The sequence below is a fragment of the Gobio gobio genome, assembly GCF_949357685.1.
Source record: "Gobio gobio genome assembly, chromosome: 24".
In the NCBI taxonomy this organism is placed as follows: Eukaryota; Metazoa; Chordata; class Actinopteri; order Cypriniformes; family Gobionidae; genus Gobio; species Gobio gobio.
Genome location: NC_137120.1, coordinates 40,081,103 through 40,099,055, shown reverse-complemented (window position 1 = coordinate 40,099,055; position 17,953 = coordinate 40,081,103). Strand labels below are relative to the sequence as shown.

The following is a 17,953-nucleotide window of genomic DNA, read 5'->3' as shown; positions in this document are numbered from 1 at the left end:
TAAAAACTTTGTAAATATGTAAAAAAAAAAAAAAACCTACTTTTGAGCTGTTTTCTAACTGGTTTGTTTGGGTCCAGCCACCTCTGAAACACATTAACGGTGTGTTTTTAGGCCACTTTTTACCCATGACACAACATTTTCATGACAATCACACAAACTCAGCAATGTGAAACACACCAAAACTGCTTCATCCAACATCCAACACAATGAATTAAGCATTCACCTCGCTTTACTAGAAGCAGAAACAGAGCAGCTCTTTAATACGTGACCTGAGATTCAACTTTCCTGACACTGTGTGTAGAAACAAAAAAACTACTTCGTATTCGCTATAAATAACAGACTGAAAATAAACAAGGTACATGGGATAATATCACTGTTATGCAAAAATCACGATATTTTTTTTCAGGTTGAATGCTCTATGTTCACTTCATGATGGGCTGCTTGAATGAACAAGGGTTTATGGGTGATCTGTAGCCGACAAATGAGCATCTACCTGGCTGTCAGAAGAGTCGTCTGCTAGTTGAAGGCCGAAATAGTCTTGCTCCGTTAGCTCCAAGTGTTTATACACTACGTCCAACAAGATCCGCCCCTGGTCTTGCTTCTACAAGAGACGGAAAGTGTGTTTTCATTTCAGTTCTGGACTGTTATATAAAAACAAAAGAACATACTAAAACATTTTTTTTTTATTATCACTAAACAAACCAAACTCCAAATCAAAACACACAATAAACCAAAACCGAACAAATAATAAAAAAACCAACTAAAACACAAAACTAAACAAACCACAAAACAAAAACTAAAATGCAACAAACAAAAAACAAACTAAAGCAACATACAATAACACAAAACCAAAAACCAAATCAAAACACACAATAAAACAAAAACAAAAAACAAATCAAAGTGCAACAAACAAAAACACACAACAAAAAACTAACTAAAGCTGCAAACAATAACACAAACAAACAAAAAAACTCAAAACAAACTAAAGCGACAAACAAAAACACAACAAAAACCAAAACACCAATCTAAACGCAAAACAAAACAAAAATAAATCGACAAACAAACAAAAAACAAACACCAAATCAAAATCAAACAAAAACCAAATTAAAAACCCAAAACCAAATAAAAAACACAGCCCAACCAAACACACAAAACAAAAACCAAACTAAAGCGACAAACAAAAACACAGCAAAAACCAAACACCAATCGAAACGCACAACCAAATCATAAACACAAAACAAAAACCAAACTAAAGGTTCAAACAAAAACACAAAACAAACACCAAATCAAAACACGCAACATAACCAGACCAAAGAAAAAAACTAAACAAACACCAAATCAAAACACACAACATAACCAAACAAAAACACAAAACAAACCCCAAATAAAAAAACACAACAAAACCAAACACACAAAACAAAAACCAAACTAAAGCGACAAACAAAAACACAGCAAAAACCAAACACCAATCAAAACGCACAACAAAACAAAACCAAATCAAAAACACAAAACAAAAACCAAACTAAAGCGACAAACAAAAACACAAAACAAACACCAAATCAAAACACACAACATAACCAAACCAAACAAAAAACAAATACAAAAAACAAAACAAAACTTAAGCGACAAACAAAAACACAAAACAAAAACCAAACAAAAAACACATCAAAAACACAAAACAAAAACTTTAAAAAAAAACACACAAAAAAACCAAACAAACACCAAATCAAAACAAAATACACACAAAGAAGCAAAAACAAAACCTTTTTTGCTGGAAAATGAACTATGTCTAAGACATTAAAGGATTAGTTCACTTTCAAATAAACTTTTGCTTATAATTTACTCACCCCCTTGTCATCCAAGATATCCATGTCTTTCTGTCTTCAGTCGAAAAGAAATGAAGATTTTTGATGAAAAGATTTCAGGATATTTCTCCATATAATGGAAGTCAATGGCCTCCAAACGGTTCAAGGTCCAAATGAGAGGATCAGTGCAGCTTCAAAAGGGCTTTAAACCACATCAAACGTGACCTTTTCAACGTAATTGCGTTTTACGTGACGTCACGAGCGCGCATCACTGAACAGAGCAAGGCGAGCATTTGTGCTTATAAAACTTTATTTATTTAAAAAAAAAAAGACAGATCGTTTGGCTAGATAAGACCCTTATTGATGGTCTGGTACCGTTTGATGTGGTTTAAAGCCCTTTTGAAGCTGCACTGAACCTCTCATTTGGACCTTGAACCGTTTGGAGGCCACTGACTTCCATTATATGGAGAAATATCCTCAAATCTTTTCATCAAAAATCTTAATTTCTTTTCGACTGAAGACAGAAAGACATGGATATCTTGGATGACAAGGGGGTGAGTAAATTATAGGCAAAAGTTTATTTGAAAGTGAACTAATCCTTGAAGTAATGTCTTTATTAATAATACAATGACTTCAATACTTTGCATTTTTATTTTGGCCCCGGCATGGAAACGCCATATTTATAAGACACCAAGCAGGACAAGCAGTGTTTTTTTATTTATTATTCCCACAAAAAACTAAAAATAGGGCAAATCTAAAAGAAAAACAGCACAAATATCCAATATTATAATCAATGGTGTGAATTACGAGAGGGTGTGTAAATGACAGGACTTTTACCTCCGCGTAAACTGTTCACAGCAAGTTATATATAGTATAGTTTTATTACCAATTAATTTTATTAGCAAGTGAATATTATCCTCTGAATCAGTTGTTTTAATAGCCATAGCTTAACCCTTCAGCATGTATGATCACGACAGCCATGGCCTCAGGACACGCTTCTCTCCAACCCAGGAATGTGAGGCATCTGCCCGAAACAGCCCCTCTGAGCTCCAACCCGAGCCGCCACATCCCATAACTCCAGTCAGCCTCTATTGTACCTCATAGACGGCTGGTCTCCTGCGGTGATTCTTACCGACCTGCCATTTAGCAGACATTTCTCATCCAAACCAAATAATAGCACACTAACGGCAGCGCTGCAGCTCAGGAGAGAGAGAGAGAGAGAGAGAGAGAGAGAGAGAGAGAGAGAGAGAGAGAGAGAGATGCTGATACAACGAAACCGCGGTTTCTGGGTCACCTCTACCTGGGATTGAACTCGCAACCTCTGGAAGATCATTGATCCACACAACTCGAAAACATGAGCTCGCGTTTAAAGGAACAGTTCACTCACTCGCGTCATTGCAAACGTGTGAATCTTCTGTGGAAGACAAATGAAGATACTTTGCAAAATGTTCAAGCTTTTAAAGCTGCACTATGTAAGATTTGTTCAGTAAAATATCCAAACACCACTAGGCCAGTGTTATATATTTTGCTTACAATATCCCAAATGTTTCCGACTATTTGTAAATCGTGAGACTGTGGCATAATAAAAGTCCCGCTGCTCGCGAGGCGTGTGTTGCGTTTATCTTATGAACAATCGCTCCAGCGGTTCCTCAGCTCCACAACACTCGTCCTGCTTCTGCTTCACTACAGTAACGTTAATAATCACATCATCAACATGATTTCTGCCCGAGTCCTGTCCTGATTCTTTCCCACCGGCTGAGGTGAAGACCACATGTCCCAAGAGTCTGTGTGACATCATCAAACTACGCCTTTGTTTTGAACAGGCGATCTCTAGCGGACGGAAAACTTACACAGTTCAGCTTTAAATTAAACTTTTTTTCATTTTCTGAAGTAAACGTGAGTGGTGTTGGCCTGCTGTCAAGATCCTAGAGTGGTTGCCAGGGCGTTGTTATGCAGCTGCTAAGCTGCTCTGATTGGTTTAGAGTCTTGCTGGAGGGGTTCTGATTGGTTGCTACAGCTAGGCGGTTTATAATTGGCCCCCAACCTTCAGAGTAGAAAAATAGGATTTATTTGCATGCTTTGCTATCCACCAGATCAAAATCTAAACTCTGATTAGGCCTGTCGCAATAATCAATATATCGCACAATATATGTACATGACCACAATCATTTTTAGTGATGCAATATTTCGCCCATTATGTTTACATGATAATGAATGTCACCAACGTTTTACTCGATTGTGCGGTCATCTTGTATGTTTTCCGGAGGCGAAAGTGGTTCTCAGGCAGTTCCTTCATACACAGAGCGGTTATCGACAGGTGAAGAAAAGCCGCCATTTTAGGCATTCTATTGTTTTCCTGACAACTACTGACAGTTTGGAAGAATAAGCCCAAACGGACTCGATTTCAAAGCCGCAATCCCCTGATCCGCTGCACATATAAATGTCAACACAGAATGACGAGTGTTAAAGCTACACTGTGTAACTTTTTTAGTTTATTCTTAGCTAAAAACACTTAGTTCTTTCAAAAATATATGTGCTCATTAATGTATATTTACTTCTTTCAAGTAATAAAGTATTCTCGTAAGTTTATAATATGCCATTGAAAACACATACGGGTGAGGGTTCGAATGCGGGTCGCCATGTTGATCCTCCATCTTGAAAGTACATTAGCCAAAGAGGGACATACCCGTAAATTCAAGCTTCGCCTTTGGCGTTTTAACACTCGATGGCTCCGTGTCGAATGTGGACGAGGTCGAACTGGAAGCCATGTTAATCTTGGACTAAATCAGCCACCGTAGGAGTTAAAACGAAATCGGAATTGAGAGAAACTAATATTCACTGGATGGTCATAAACCTTTTCACCACTAGATGGGGGAAAATATCACACAGTGTAGCTTTAAAAAGCCGTTTCACAAGGGAAAATGTTTATTTACTATTTATAATTTTTTTTTATTTTTAATTAGGATAATATATTTTTTACCCTTAATCTCCATGATCTAAAGAAGTACATTTGAGTTGTCATTTGAAAATGTGTAGGTGTACTTGCATTATTATGCTGTTATATTAGGATTATATATTCAGTGGCATAAAATAGTCTTAAAATGACAATAATATCGTTTATTGCGATTATTTCTGGGACGATATATCGCGAAACAAAAAGTAGTTATCGGGATAGGCCTAACTCTGATCACTTACAAAAGAAAAAAAAAACATGCTCGTTCCTCATGACTTTCAAGTATGGGGCACAAACGATACTGAAGAACCTAAATGTGGCCTTCTTTTAGGAAAACAACTAGTCCTGAGTAGTGTTAGACCGATATATCGGGCCGATATTTTACGTGTATCAGCTGATATAAGGCTGCTGCGTTCGCCGATTTTTTCCCCTGCATTATTTCCAGACAGGCGTCCACAGGGCAGCTCTCACCGTCTTCAAACTCTCTCGCTCTCCCTCGCGCATATTAATCAAAATCAATTGAGAATTGACACGATGGTAAAAGGTGGAAAGACTGAAGTTTCACGTGGAGCATTGGGAGATTTTCTCCTGAATTACCGCTGGTGTTGCTCTACAAGAGATTAAGTTCAGTGAACCTACACTCTAAAGCATGCTGGGTTAAAAATAACCCAAGTTGGGTTGAAGATGGACTAACCCATCAATTGGGTTGTTTTAAGCAAACATTTAACCCAACCGCTGGGTCAAAACAACCCAATTGCTGGGTTAATCCATATTCAACCCAACTTGGGTTATTTTTAACCCAGCATTTTTTAGAGTGTAACCATTAAATGACTAGGTTGTAAATAGTTTTAAATGAAGTATAGTACAGTCAGTGTGCACTTTATTATGCTGCTCGCTTGTTGATACTGTGCAATAGTGTAATTATTTTATTTATGCTTAAATATTTATTTTCACCACTGAACTCTTTTTTTTTTCTTGTTCTACCTCACCTGTTTTACTATTTGTTAAATATTGTTTTTTTTAGTTCAATACATGTTCCTTTTTTAAATTGTTATCATCCTGATCATTGTGTCATTTTTATGATGTAAATTGAGGGAGCAAAAGCAGCATCGGCTCAAGAAAATCGGCAGAATGGTATCGGCACAAAAGAATCCATATCGGTCGATCCCTAGTCCTGAGGGTTGATTTAGTAGCTTAGGTTAAACGTGTGTGTGTGTGTGTGTGTGTGTGTACTCACATTGACTCTGAAGGTCTGTACTGTGTTGTCCAGCAGTAAAACGTTACACACCACCTGCGCGTGCTGTCTCTCTCTGGCCTCCTCCAACGCTCCCACATCGTAAGTTCTGCCAGCAGGCAACCGGAAGCGTGCGGTCATTACGGTCCCCACTCCGTCTGCAAAACACACAAGGCTAAAGGTCACCAACAAGCTCACATGACCCCCGTTCACCACGCGTTATTAAAGGGTTAGTTCACCCAAAAATGAAAATTCTGTCATTAATTCCTCACCCTCATGTCGTTCGACACCCGTCAGTCCTCCGTTCATCTTCAGACACAAATGAAGATATTTTAGTGTAAAGCTGATGCTGAGAAAGGCTTCAGATAGGCCTCCATTGGCATTCAGTACATTTACACTCACAAGACCCATAAAAGGCACTAAAAACGTCATTACAAAGTCCATCTCACCACAGTGATTCTACAATAATCTTACGATGCAACGACAATAGTCTTTGTGCGCAAAAAAATCTAAATAACACCTTTATCCAGCTTGTTCTCGTCTTCCGTGTGTGTCTCCACGACGCATGCGCGAGAATATGACGTAGATTCAGCGTTCAGGAATCCATGAAATGCTCACTTAAGCCCCATTTTGAGAACTACGCCGAGACCTAAAGCACGATCAATGTAGAATTCAACAGCTGAGATACGCGTGTCTTCCTCTGCTTGTAAACAAATCTCTTCTGGATCATGTGTCCGAACGCCGGATCTGCGTCATATTCTCGCGCATGCGTCGTGGAGACACACACGGAAGACGAGAACAAGTTGGATAAAGGTGTTATTTTGATTTTTTTGCGCACAAAAACTATTGTCGTCGCATCGTAAGATTATTGTAGAGTCACTGTGGTGAGATGGACTTTGTAATGACGTTTTTAGTGCCTTTTATGGGTCTTGTGAGTGTAAATGTACTGAATGCCAATGAAGGCCTATCTGAAGCCTTTCTCAGCATCAGATTTACACTAAAATATCTTCATTTGTGTCTGAAGATGAACGGAGGACTGACGGGTGTCGAACGACATGAGGGTGAGGAATTAATGACAGAATTTTCATTTTTGGATGAACTAAGCAGTGTTAAACACACACTAGCGCATCGCATGTGATCATTCACAAACATTCGTCTGTACTCCACCTAAAAGTTCCAGTAAACGGCTATAAAGCGAGAGTTTAGCATTCAGGTTCAACTAGTAGAAACGAGAAGACGACAATGGTTTGTCAATTGAAGAAACTCGTAAAGGAGGTAGAGGTCAGGGTTTCTGTCAAGATTCATTCAACTCATGAAAAGGAAATTGCTAACCTAATTCAGCTTCTGAAACTGCTGACATTCATAACATTAAACTCTTTCATTCAAGGTTTCAGTGATACTAAACGCTCTCCTTTAAGCAAACAAGGTCAACTTCGAGCAGATTCATCATAAGAGAGTTCCTGAAAAGATACTTTGAAATTGCTCAGTATTTTCTAATATAAATAGGTTTTCAACAGAGACACAAATACAGATGCATTTCTACAGTTTCTACATGGGCAAAACACGATTCTTCGGCCTTTGAACACCTAGCAAAGCAAAACGTAGCATTTCACAGCCACAGTTTCACTGATTGGCAATGATATCATCAATGATAATGAGAAAACAATGAAAAATGCACATTACGATGATATGTCTTTTTATTAGAACCAAACACCAGTCGAAACGCACAACAAAACCAAACCAAAACCAAATCAAAAACCCAAAAAGAAAGTGCAACAAACAAAAACACAAAACAAACACCAAATCAAAACACAAAACTAAACATCAAATCAAAGCACACAACAAAACCAAACAAAAAACACATCAAAAACACAAAACAATAACTAAAAAAAAACACAAAAACAAACCAAAAACCAAATCAAAAACACAAAACAAAAAACAAATCAAAACACACAACAAAACCAAACTACAACACAACAAAACCAAACCAAACCCAAATTAAAACCAAATCAAAACACACAACAAAACAAAACCAAATCAAAAACACAAAACAAAGTGCAAAAAACAAAAACACAAAACAAAAACCAAACTTAAGGTGACAAACAAAAACACAAAACAAAAACACCAACTAAAAAAAACACAAAAAACAAACAAATCCAAAACACAAAACCAAACTTGAGCGACAAACAAAAACACAAAACAAAAACCAAACTAAAGTGACAAACAAAAACACAAAACAAAAACACCAACTAAAAAAAACACAAAAAACAAACAAATCCAAAACACAAAACCAAACTTGAGCGACAAACAAAAACACAAAACAAAAACCAAACATCAAATCAACACACAACAAAACCAAAAACACAAAACAAAAACCAAATCAAAACACACAACAAAACCAAACTACAACACAACAAAACCAAACCAAACCCAAATTAAAAACCAAATCAAAACACACAACAAAACAAAAACAAATCAAAAACACAAAACAAAGTGCAAAAAACAAAAACAAAAAACAAAAAACAAACTAAAGTGACAAACAAAAACACAAAACAAAAACACCAACTCAAAAAAACAAAAAAACAAATCCAAAACACAAAACCAAACTTAAGCGACAAACAAAAACACAAAACAAAAACCAAACATCAAATCAAGCACACAACAAAACCAAAACTAAAAAAACACACCAAAACGCAACAAACAAAAATACCGCTATGCTAACAATGCTAACAATGAACACTGGTAAACTGAAGCACTTTGATAGTGAGTTATCCAACAGATCTTTTACAGTATAATTAATCAGATAAACGTTAAAATTTGCTTGTGTACAAAATGTTGCAAACACACAAGTGAATATTAAGTTACAAGCTAGTCAGAATGTGCAAGTCATGTTGCGAATGCACTCTTTCTGGAACCATGCACAAAAACTATTAATTAATAATTAAAGACATAAAAAACATAAAGAATGAACAAAATTGCTTATCACTTGAAATGATCATATACATTTAATGTTGGAACATTTGGTTTATTTAGAAGGAAAAAAAGTGCAAAATTGTACCTTTTAAGGTACAAGTGGCCTTCACTGATGTCCTGCAGAGTTTAGCTCCAACCCTATGAAGCCACCATAATATAAAACTCATGGCTCCCAGCATGCATTGCAGCATTAAGTATGTCACCATTGGTGAGAATCAAATGCTGATTCTTGATATCTGTGTGCGAAAATCAAAATTCAGAGTGTCTGATCTGTGGCAAGAAAGTATCGTTGGGCTGCACGATTTTAACAAAAATCATAATTGTCGATTGTTCCCTGTAATTGCGATTATTAATTGTGAGTATTCTATAGCATTAAGCCTCAAAAGTCAAATATACATTGGTTTGGTTTCTTTAAATAAAAAAAGTAAAAATATGCATGGTATAATAATGTTATACTAAAAATAAAAATAAAAACAATGAGGGAAAAACTTAAGAAAAAAAAAACATTAACTACACAGAATAATATAAGTGGACTTTTTTTTGTAATTGTGATTACATTTTACTGAACGATTACATAATTGTGGCATCCGTAACTGTAAATCACGATTACAAACTCGATTAATTGTGCAGCCCTATTGTTGGTTCATCTTATTTATGAACATTTTTAGTCAGTGATAAGTTTAGTCAAACATTTTTCTTCATGACATTTTTTCGTTTATGGCTTCTTTTGATTTGAACAGATTATGTGTTTTGTTAACAATGTAACAAAAACCAAAAACTCACATAAAAATCCAAGAGTCAAACTGGCCAACTAAAGGACACACTGATCACCATAATGGTGACCAAATATTTTCAATAAAACTTATAAACCTCTGTTAATTATCAATAAGAGCTTCTATAGATGTCTTTCAGGGTTGGAGCCAAACTCTGCAGGACAGCGGTTCTCGAGGACCGAACTTCTGCTCTAAGTAGAGGAAAACAATAGTATAACTGTAATTTAAAGGCTCAGTTATACGTTTTGTTCCCCAAGAACAAACCAACTGTACCAGTGGGTCAACTACAATTTTGTTTTTGCCAACTAAAGTTACCGTAAAATTTACTAGCAATGGACAGAATTTTTGACAACTCAAAATATTTGGCCAAAACACAAAAAAAAAGTGAGTTCTAGGTTTCGGCCAAAATAGTTTTGGAGGCACCAAAACGTGACGTTTAACGTGAGGATATTGACTGGGTCAGCATCTTTTTGTGGCAAAAACACAGATGAACTAAATATATCAGCAGTATGAACGCATTTCATTGTGAACCAAGCCTGTAGCACTCCTCTCAGAAACCGAAGCCTCCGCGTCTCGATCGCCCTCAGGTGGCTGGTCCCAGTATAGCTCATAAACCCCGCCCCTCCGTGTTTTCTAATGGACGCGAGACAAACTAAACAATCAAATTACATTTCAAATAATTTTTTTCAGAAAGTTGGTTTCTGTCATTTTAGGCAGTTTTTAAATCACGCTGATGTAATTTCAAGTGTTCGTTTTTTTAAATAAGTTTAGTTTTAGTGAGTTATTTGATGCTATAAAAACAGGGGGTGTGATGTCATGATTGACAGCTGCGTTTGACGGCTTCTCTGAGTGAAGTCACTGAGGCACTAACAGACTTTTTTTCGGGATTTTCAGGAGGATATTGGAGCTTTAGCTTTAATTTCTACATTTCCAAAACTGTTTTTATCACAGCGACATAATTAATTGTTCTGCATCTGTGAGAGTGTGGGCGGGCTTTTAATATCGCGCCTCTACTTCCTGCTCTCTACTCTCCAAAATCTGCGCAAGATATCAGCGCCATATTCGGACCACCGGAGGCTTCAATTACTTCAGCGGAAGCCAAATAAGTTGCGTCGTCCATATTTTTTCACGGTCTATGTTGTGAACCAAAATAATCCAAGAGTAGCAATATGCAAAATTTGTTCTAATGAAATATCAATAGGCATCTTGATGTCGTAGAACTTCATAAGTAGTTAAATTACCCAATGGCCCAAATTAGATTTTCGGTTTTGGTTTTCAGCTAAACGAAGGTGAACGGTTTCAGTGTTTTGGTGCATTACTAAAATGTACTCAAATTAATGAATATGACGATGAAACATCAACTACATTTTAATTTAATTTATCATAATGACAAAAACACAAAAAAACGACAAAAATGAACACTGAACTAGGCCTGTCGCGATTGGTCGATACAATCGACTGCGTTGACGCTGTTAATTGGTCGACGTAAAAAATTTTGTCAATTGGGTAAGTTGGGTACGATATGAAATTGATGGATATGACTAAACAATGGAAGCAGAACAGTCCAACATATACGCGAAGCTCAGGAAAAAAGAAAGCAATAGAAAAGTGCGGCGCGGACTCTGACCTGAAGCGCGCGCAACCGCGCACACGCCTTTCACTCGGACAGATCGCGATGCCAGCTTCGCGGATTATTGGGTTTGAATGGTAAAAAATATGTAAAAATGCACATCCTGGCGAGTATTCGGGTAAACGCAGTCGGATATGTTGATTTTTTATGGGTTTTTAACCCTAAAACAATGATAAAACAATGAATAGTAAGTTCTGTCTTATTATTCAATTCAGTGTTAATTTCGTTGACGAATAATTTTCGTCATAATTTTCGTCAACAACCTTTTTTCACTGACGAAAACGAGACGATAACTAAATAAAAACTAGTGTTCGATGACTAAAACTATGACGAAAACTGTAATTTTCGTCAGCAAATAAAAACGAGACGAAAATGTGAGGGAGGGACGATTAGGGAAGAGATCCAGTCAGAACTGATGTACTGTGTAACAGATGCGCACATTTGATCTGAACTGATCTAACCCCTGGAAAACACGGCTCATCCCCAATCCAGCGCTCCAGAGCGGCTCACAATCAATCAATAACACACATTTATACCACGCAATTGTTTATGAACTAATGCTGATGAATAATGACTTTATGATGATTATATAGTGATATGTTTTAGACGGTTGTAACAATGCATATTTTATCTCCTGAACTTGAATGAGCTCCTGCAACTGCAACAGAGGCGCAGACATTTCAAAATAAGAGTCCCGGTATATTTCGAGCTTGTTTATAATTTAAAAGTCACGCATTATACAGTATATTCGTATTTGGTTACACAATAAACTGCATTTCATTTCATTCCCATTTAATTCTTAGTCAGGAGGAAAGATCAGTATTTGACACATATTCAATAAAGTATCAGGGTTATTATAATAGTTAACTAAAACCATTAAAAAAAGTCATTATTTGAAATTCAAAATAAATAAATAAACAAACTTATTTGAAGCTTTAGCTTTACCTGATATGGCCTACTAACTAAAAGAAATACAAAGTTATAAAAACTATATAGATGTTTTTAAAAATACCAACAAAAAAGTGAATTGAGCTCTTTCGTGTATTTTAAATGTCAAAAACAAAATTATGTCAAAATTAAATGGAGCTTGAATGCTTAATGTATTACAATTTAACTAAACTCATTAGATTTTAGGAGACTAAATCTACAGTAGATTTAGTCGACTAAAACTAGACTAAAACTAAAAACAATTCAGGTGACTAAAATATGACTAAAACTAAATGGCATTTTAGTCAAAAGACTATGACTAAAACTAAATCAAAATTTGCTGTCAAAATTAACACTGATTCAATTACTGTTTTTTGCCATGGTATGGATTCAGTATCGCCATTGAGGTATTTTAGTCTGGTATCGTATCAAAGTCATCATTTTGGTATCTTGACAACACTATATAAAAAGTATTTGCTGATATTCTCTTTTTTTGTTATGTTGGTTTACAAATTTGTACCTTTTTACATTTTTACTCTTTTAGTTTTACATTGTGTCAAGGGCTTGTTTACATTTATACTTTTATTATAGTACACTACTGAAGGCCAACGGTGCAAGTTAAATTAAATGTTTTTAAGTAAAATTGTTTAAAATGATTGTGATAAATTAGTCGATAGATTAATCGATTAATCGCTAAATTAGTCGATAGATTAATCGATATAAAAATAGTCGTTAGTGGCAGCCCTACACTGAACCCTGATATCTTGACAACACTATATAAAAAGTATTTGCTGATATTCTCTTTTTTTGTGATGTTGGTTTACAAATGTTTACCTTTTTACCTTTTTACTCTTTTAGTTTTACATTTTGTCAAGGGCTTGTTTACATTTATACTTTTATTATAGTACACTACTGAAGGCCAACGGTGCAAGTTAAATTAAATGTTTTTAAGTAAAATTGTTTAAAATGATTGTGATAAATTAGTCGATAGATTAATCGATTAATCGCTAAATTAGTCGATAGATTAATCGATAAGAAAATAGTCGTTAGTGGCAGCCCTACACTGAACCCTGATATCTTGACAACACTATATAAAAAGTATTTGCTGATATTCTCTTTTTTTGTGATGTTGGTTTACAAATTTTTACCTTTTTACCTTTTTACTCTTTTAGTTTTACATTTTGTCAAGGGCTTGTTTACATTTATACTTTTATTATAGTACACTACTGAAGGCCAACGTTACAAGTTAAATTAAATGTGTTTAAGTAAAGTTGTTTAAAATGATTGTGATAAATTAGTCGATAGATTAATCGATTAATCGATAAATTAGTCGATAGATTAATCAATATAAAAATAGTCGTTAGTGGCAGCCCTACACTGAACCCTGATATCTTAACAAAAAAAAAGAGAATATCAGCAAATACTTTTTATATAGTGTTGTCATGTTGGTTTACAAATGTGTACCTTTTTACATTTTTACTCTTTTAGTTTTACATTTTGTCAAGGGCTTGTTTACATTTATACTTTTATTATAGTACACTTACTGAAGGCCAACGTTACAAGTTAAATTAAATGTTTTTAAGTAAAATTGTTTAAAATGATTGCGATAAATCAGTTGATCGATTAATCGATTAATCAATAAATTAGTCGATAGATGAATCGATTAATCGCTAAATTAGTCGATAGATTAATCGATATAAAAATAGTCGTTAGTGGCAGCCCTACACTGAACCCTGATATCTTGACAACACTATATAAAAAGTATTTGCTGATATACTCTTTTTTTTATGTTATGTTGGTTTACAAATTTGTACCTTTTTACATTTTTACTCTTTTAGTTTTACATTTTGTCAAGGGCTTGTTTACATTTATACTTTTATTATAGTACACTACTGAAGGCCAACGTTACAAGTTAAAGTCCGTAGGGTATCAGACGGCCCACTATAGGGTCTCTTAAGACCAACCATTCTTCAGTGTTTAGCTCACTCTGGACTCTTTAGCGCAAGATAAAACACTAGATTTGGTGGGCGTAGAATCAAAGACTTTACAGCGAGTTTCCTAGAGCTAAAACCTCGAACTCTAGAGAGTTTGTAACCAACTTTTGGGTCTCTTGACTCTACAGCACCCAATTTAAAGTCTTCGTTTCTTGCTATTATTTGATTGGTTCTGTTGATTCACATTGGTTTCCTCTGTGTTGTAACCAGAACCTGGGAGGAAACGACCATATCTGGCCACAGAGCAGCTTATGGGGAGCAGGTTATGAGCTTATGTGATGCCGTATACAAAGTCTCTTTCCAGGAACACTGGCTTAACACATTTGCAGCACATTTACTGGTGCTAAAGGTAGGGTGAGACTACCATTCTCTAGTGTATGGGGATAGTTGTTCACCGTCATGTCGTTCCAAACCTGGAAGACAAAAGGAGATTTTTTTTAAAAATAAGTGTTTTTTTGTACTTTCATTGGAAGTCAATGGGGTCCAAAGAACATAAATGAGACCTTTTGTTCCACATAAGAAAAACGTCACACATGTTTGGGAACAACATAAGGGATCTGAAAGGTTTTTACAACAAAATAAGACTAAATTTTTTTAAATACCCCAAGAATCATCTCTCCCTGAAGTTCTTTGAAATGGCATTTGCATCATTTATCATTCACAGTTGCCTGCATAGTTTATTTGTAATTTTTTTTAGTGGTTTCTAAAAATGGACGCACCCAAGTGTCTTTACACATGTCCACATTGTACGAAACAAGCTCCCATAACACTAAAAAGCAGCTGCGTAAACATCACGGGGTCAGAGTTCATGACCTGTAGGAGCAAACATGCGACCTTTCAGCATGGTCACAGCCGCCTATTCAAACTCCCACACCCAACTTATTACAATCATTAATCTGCGACACAATCCACATGGAAAGGAACTGACAGACAAAATGTACCATCAATAACAAACACATCTGAGCGTACATTCGACTAAATATACATCAAGCTTTACAATGTACCTTCAAAAGCAAGACTTTTGAAACAAAAGCCTCACTGTTTGAGATTTCTTAAAATCTCACACTTACTTTTAACGTGACGCTGTTGAAGTATGACAAGATTTGAAGTAGAAGAACCGCAGAGATTTTTAATCGTAAGATCTCGAAAATCACAAATCACTCCTAAAAATAACTTACATCAGCACAACTTTATTTGTCCTGTGTGTCAATGCCGAAAAGATAATCTCTTTGTATAACTTGCTAAACTGTGATGTGTGTGTGAGAGCGTGTGTGTGGCGGAACATTTCTCTTCTGTAGAAGTTTCCCCGGATGTCATCGAATACCACAAACACCGAAACACTTACAATTTTCCGCTGAGTGGGGCTCAGACCACCAACACCTCAGTAGATCTCAGACAATGGGGTTACAAAATGAGTTTATTCCCCACCCCAAAAAAACTCTCTCGGTCAGCCCCCCTAAACCACCTTCCGCCCCATATTTCCATCTTTCTCTTTAATGTGAAGTCTATAACTAAAGCATCATAAGCTACAGAGTGATCTGATGAACTTCTGTGAGCATCAAGGGAAAATAAAATGCTTAATCCCAATAATAATATCATAAAGAAAGAAATAATAGAGGCAACTAAATATACAATTGTGCAATTAAAGAGTTAAGAGTGCTAAAAATATAATTTGGATTTATAATTTAAAAAAAAACTACTCATATCTTTTGTTGTTTGTTTATGTCATTGTCAATAGCCATGTGTCAAATCACACTTTATGGTATTTTACAGTAAATGTACTTGTAATATGGCCAATACTAATACAATATTTAGCCCACTATTGTTCTGTTGTCGTTTAGGCACTTCCAAAATTGTAAATATTCCAAATCAGTCACATTTTGTGTATATTTGGACCTATGCAGTTTATGGTATTTCATATATTTATACTTCAATGCTCAATTTTAAGGACATTTTACAAGTAAACTTTACAAGTACATTACATTTTACAAGTAAACTTTACAAGTACATTACATTGTACAAGTAAACTTTACACGTAAATTACACTGTACAAGTAAACTTTACACGAAAATTACATTTTACAAGTAAACTTTACACGTATATTACATTGTACAAGTAAACTTTACACGTAAATTACATTTTACAAGTAAACTTAGTGGTTCTCAACTGGTTTTGCTACTGGACCCAGACACTACGTTCAAGTCAAGTGGCAGTAAAAAAAAAAACATCACCTTAAAAGTCACTGCTGGACCTTACAAGTAACAATTCACAGGTAAAATTTTATGAAATCTTAAAATTTTACAAGTAATATTTCACAGTTGATGTTCTTAATATTTTACTAGTAAACATTCAACGCAAATCTTGCATTGGACGTCAAGTGGTAGTCGTAAAAAATATCTTACAAGACACTGTTGGACCTAAAGTAACAGTTTACAAGTAAAATTATGTACATTGCTAAAATTTTACAAGTAACATTTCTCAATTGCATGTACACTAAATTGTAATTGTAAACATCCAATGAAAATCTTATATTGGACTTCAAGTGGCAGCCGGAAACAGTATCAAGATACTGCTGCAGGACATTATAAGCAACATTTTACAAGTAAAATTACACACATTGTTCAAATTTTACTTGTAATATTTTACAAATAGCATGCACACTTAAAACTTTGCTTGTAAACATCCAATGAAAATCTTTTATTGGACGTCAAGTGGCAGCCTAAAACAGTATTTTGCAAGATACCGCTGGACATTACACGTTAAATTTTACAATGTAATATTTAAATTGCATGTACTTAATATTTTACTTGTAAACATCCAACGTAAATCTTGCACTGGACGTCAAGCCTAAAACAGTATCATACGAGAGATACCGCTGGACATTACAAGCAACATTTTACAAGTAAAATTACATACATTGTTAAAATTTTACTTGTAATATTTTACAAATCGCATGCACACTTAATATTTTACTTGTAAACATCCGACGTAAATCTTGCATTGGACGTCTAGTGGCAGCCGAAAACAATATCTTACAAGACACTGTTGGACCTAAAGTAACACTTTACAAGTAAAACTATGTACATTGCTAAAATTTTACAAATAATATTTTACAATTGCATGTACACTTGAAATTTTACTTGAAAACATCCAATGCAAATCTTATATTGGACGTCGTGGCAGCCGAAAACAATATCTTACAAGACACTGTTGTTTCTAAAGTAACATCTTGCAAGTAAAAGTGCATACTTTGTAAAAAAAATTTACAATAATATTTTACAAATCGCGCATACACTTAAAGTTTTACGTGTAAACATCCGATGCAAATCTTTGGATGTCAAGTGGCAGTTGAAAACAATATCTTACAAGTAGGGTTGGGCATCGTTTTGATTTGAACGATTCTGATTCCGATTCCGATTCTTAGTTTCGATTACGGTTCTTTTCGATTCTCGATTCCGATTCTTTGAGGGGTGGAGTCACAACATGTCACAGGCTCATTTCACAGAGGAAAATTGTATTTTGATTCAATAATGAGTTTTAGTTTTGGGGCTTTCTCCGCTGGCATTTTCACTTGCTTTGCTGCAAAGGTGAATGGAGTTCCACACCGAGTCCCGGTTTAACAATAGCATTAACAGCAGTCATTAGGACTGCTACTAGCGTGGGC

At 35.3% G+C, this 17,953-nt stretch overlaps 1 protein-coding gene across 1 annotated transcript in view; it reads right to left on the bottom strand.

Annotated features, from left to right (window-relative positions):
- The window catches only part of ptpn4b (protein tyrosine phosphatase non-receptor type 4b), an 81,079-nt gene that overhangs the window by 58,107 nt on the left and 5,019 nt on the right, over positions 1-17,953 (bottom strand). The window contains exons 2-4 of the mRNA XM_079807574.1: positions 5,996-6,150; positions 494-601; positions 41-83 (exon numbers count right to left, since the gene is read on the bottom strand). Coding sequence (XP_079663700.1) covers positions 41-83; positions 494-601; positions 5,996-6,133 — 289 coding nt within the window. The 5' untranslated portion in view covers positions 6,134-6,150. The remainder of the gene's footprint in view (positions 1-40; positions 84-493; positions 602-5,995; positions 6,151-17,953) is intronic.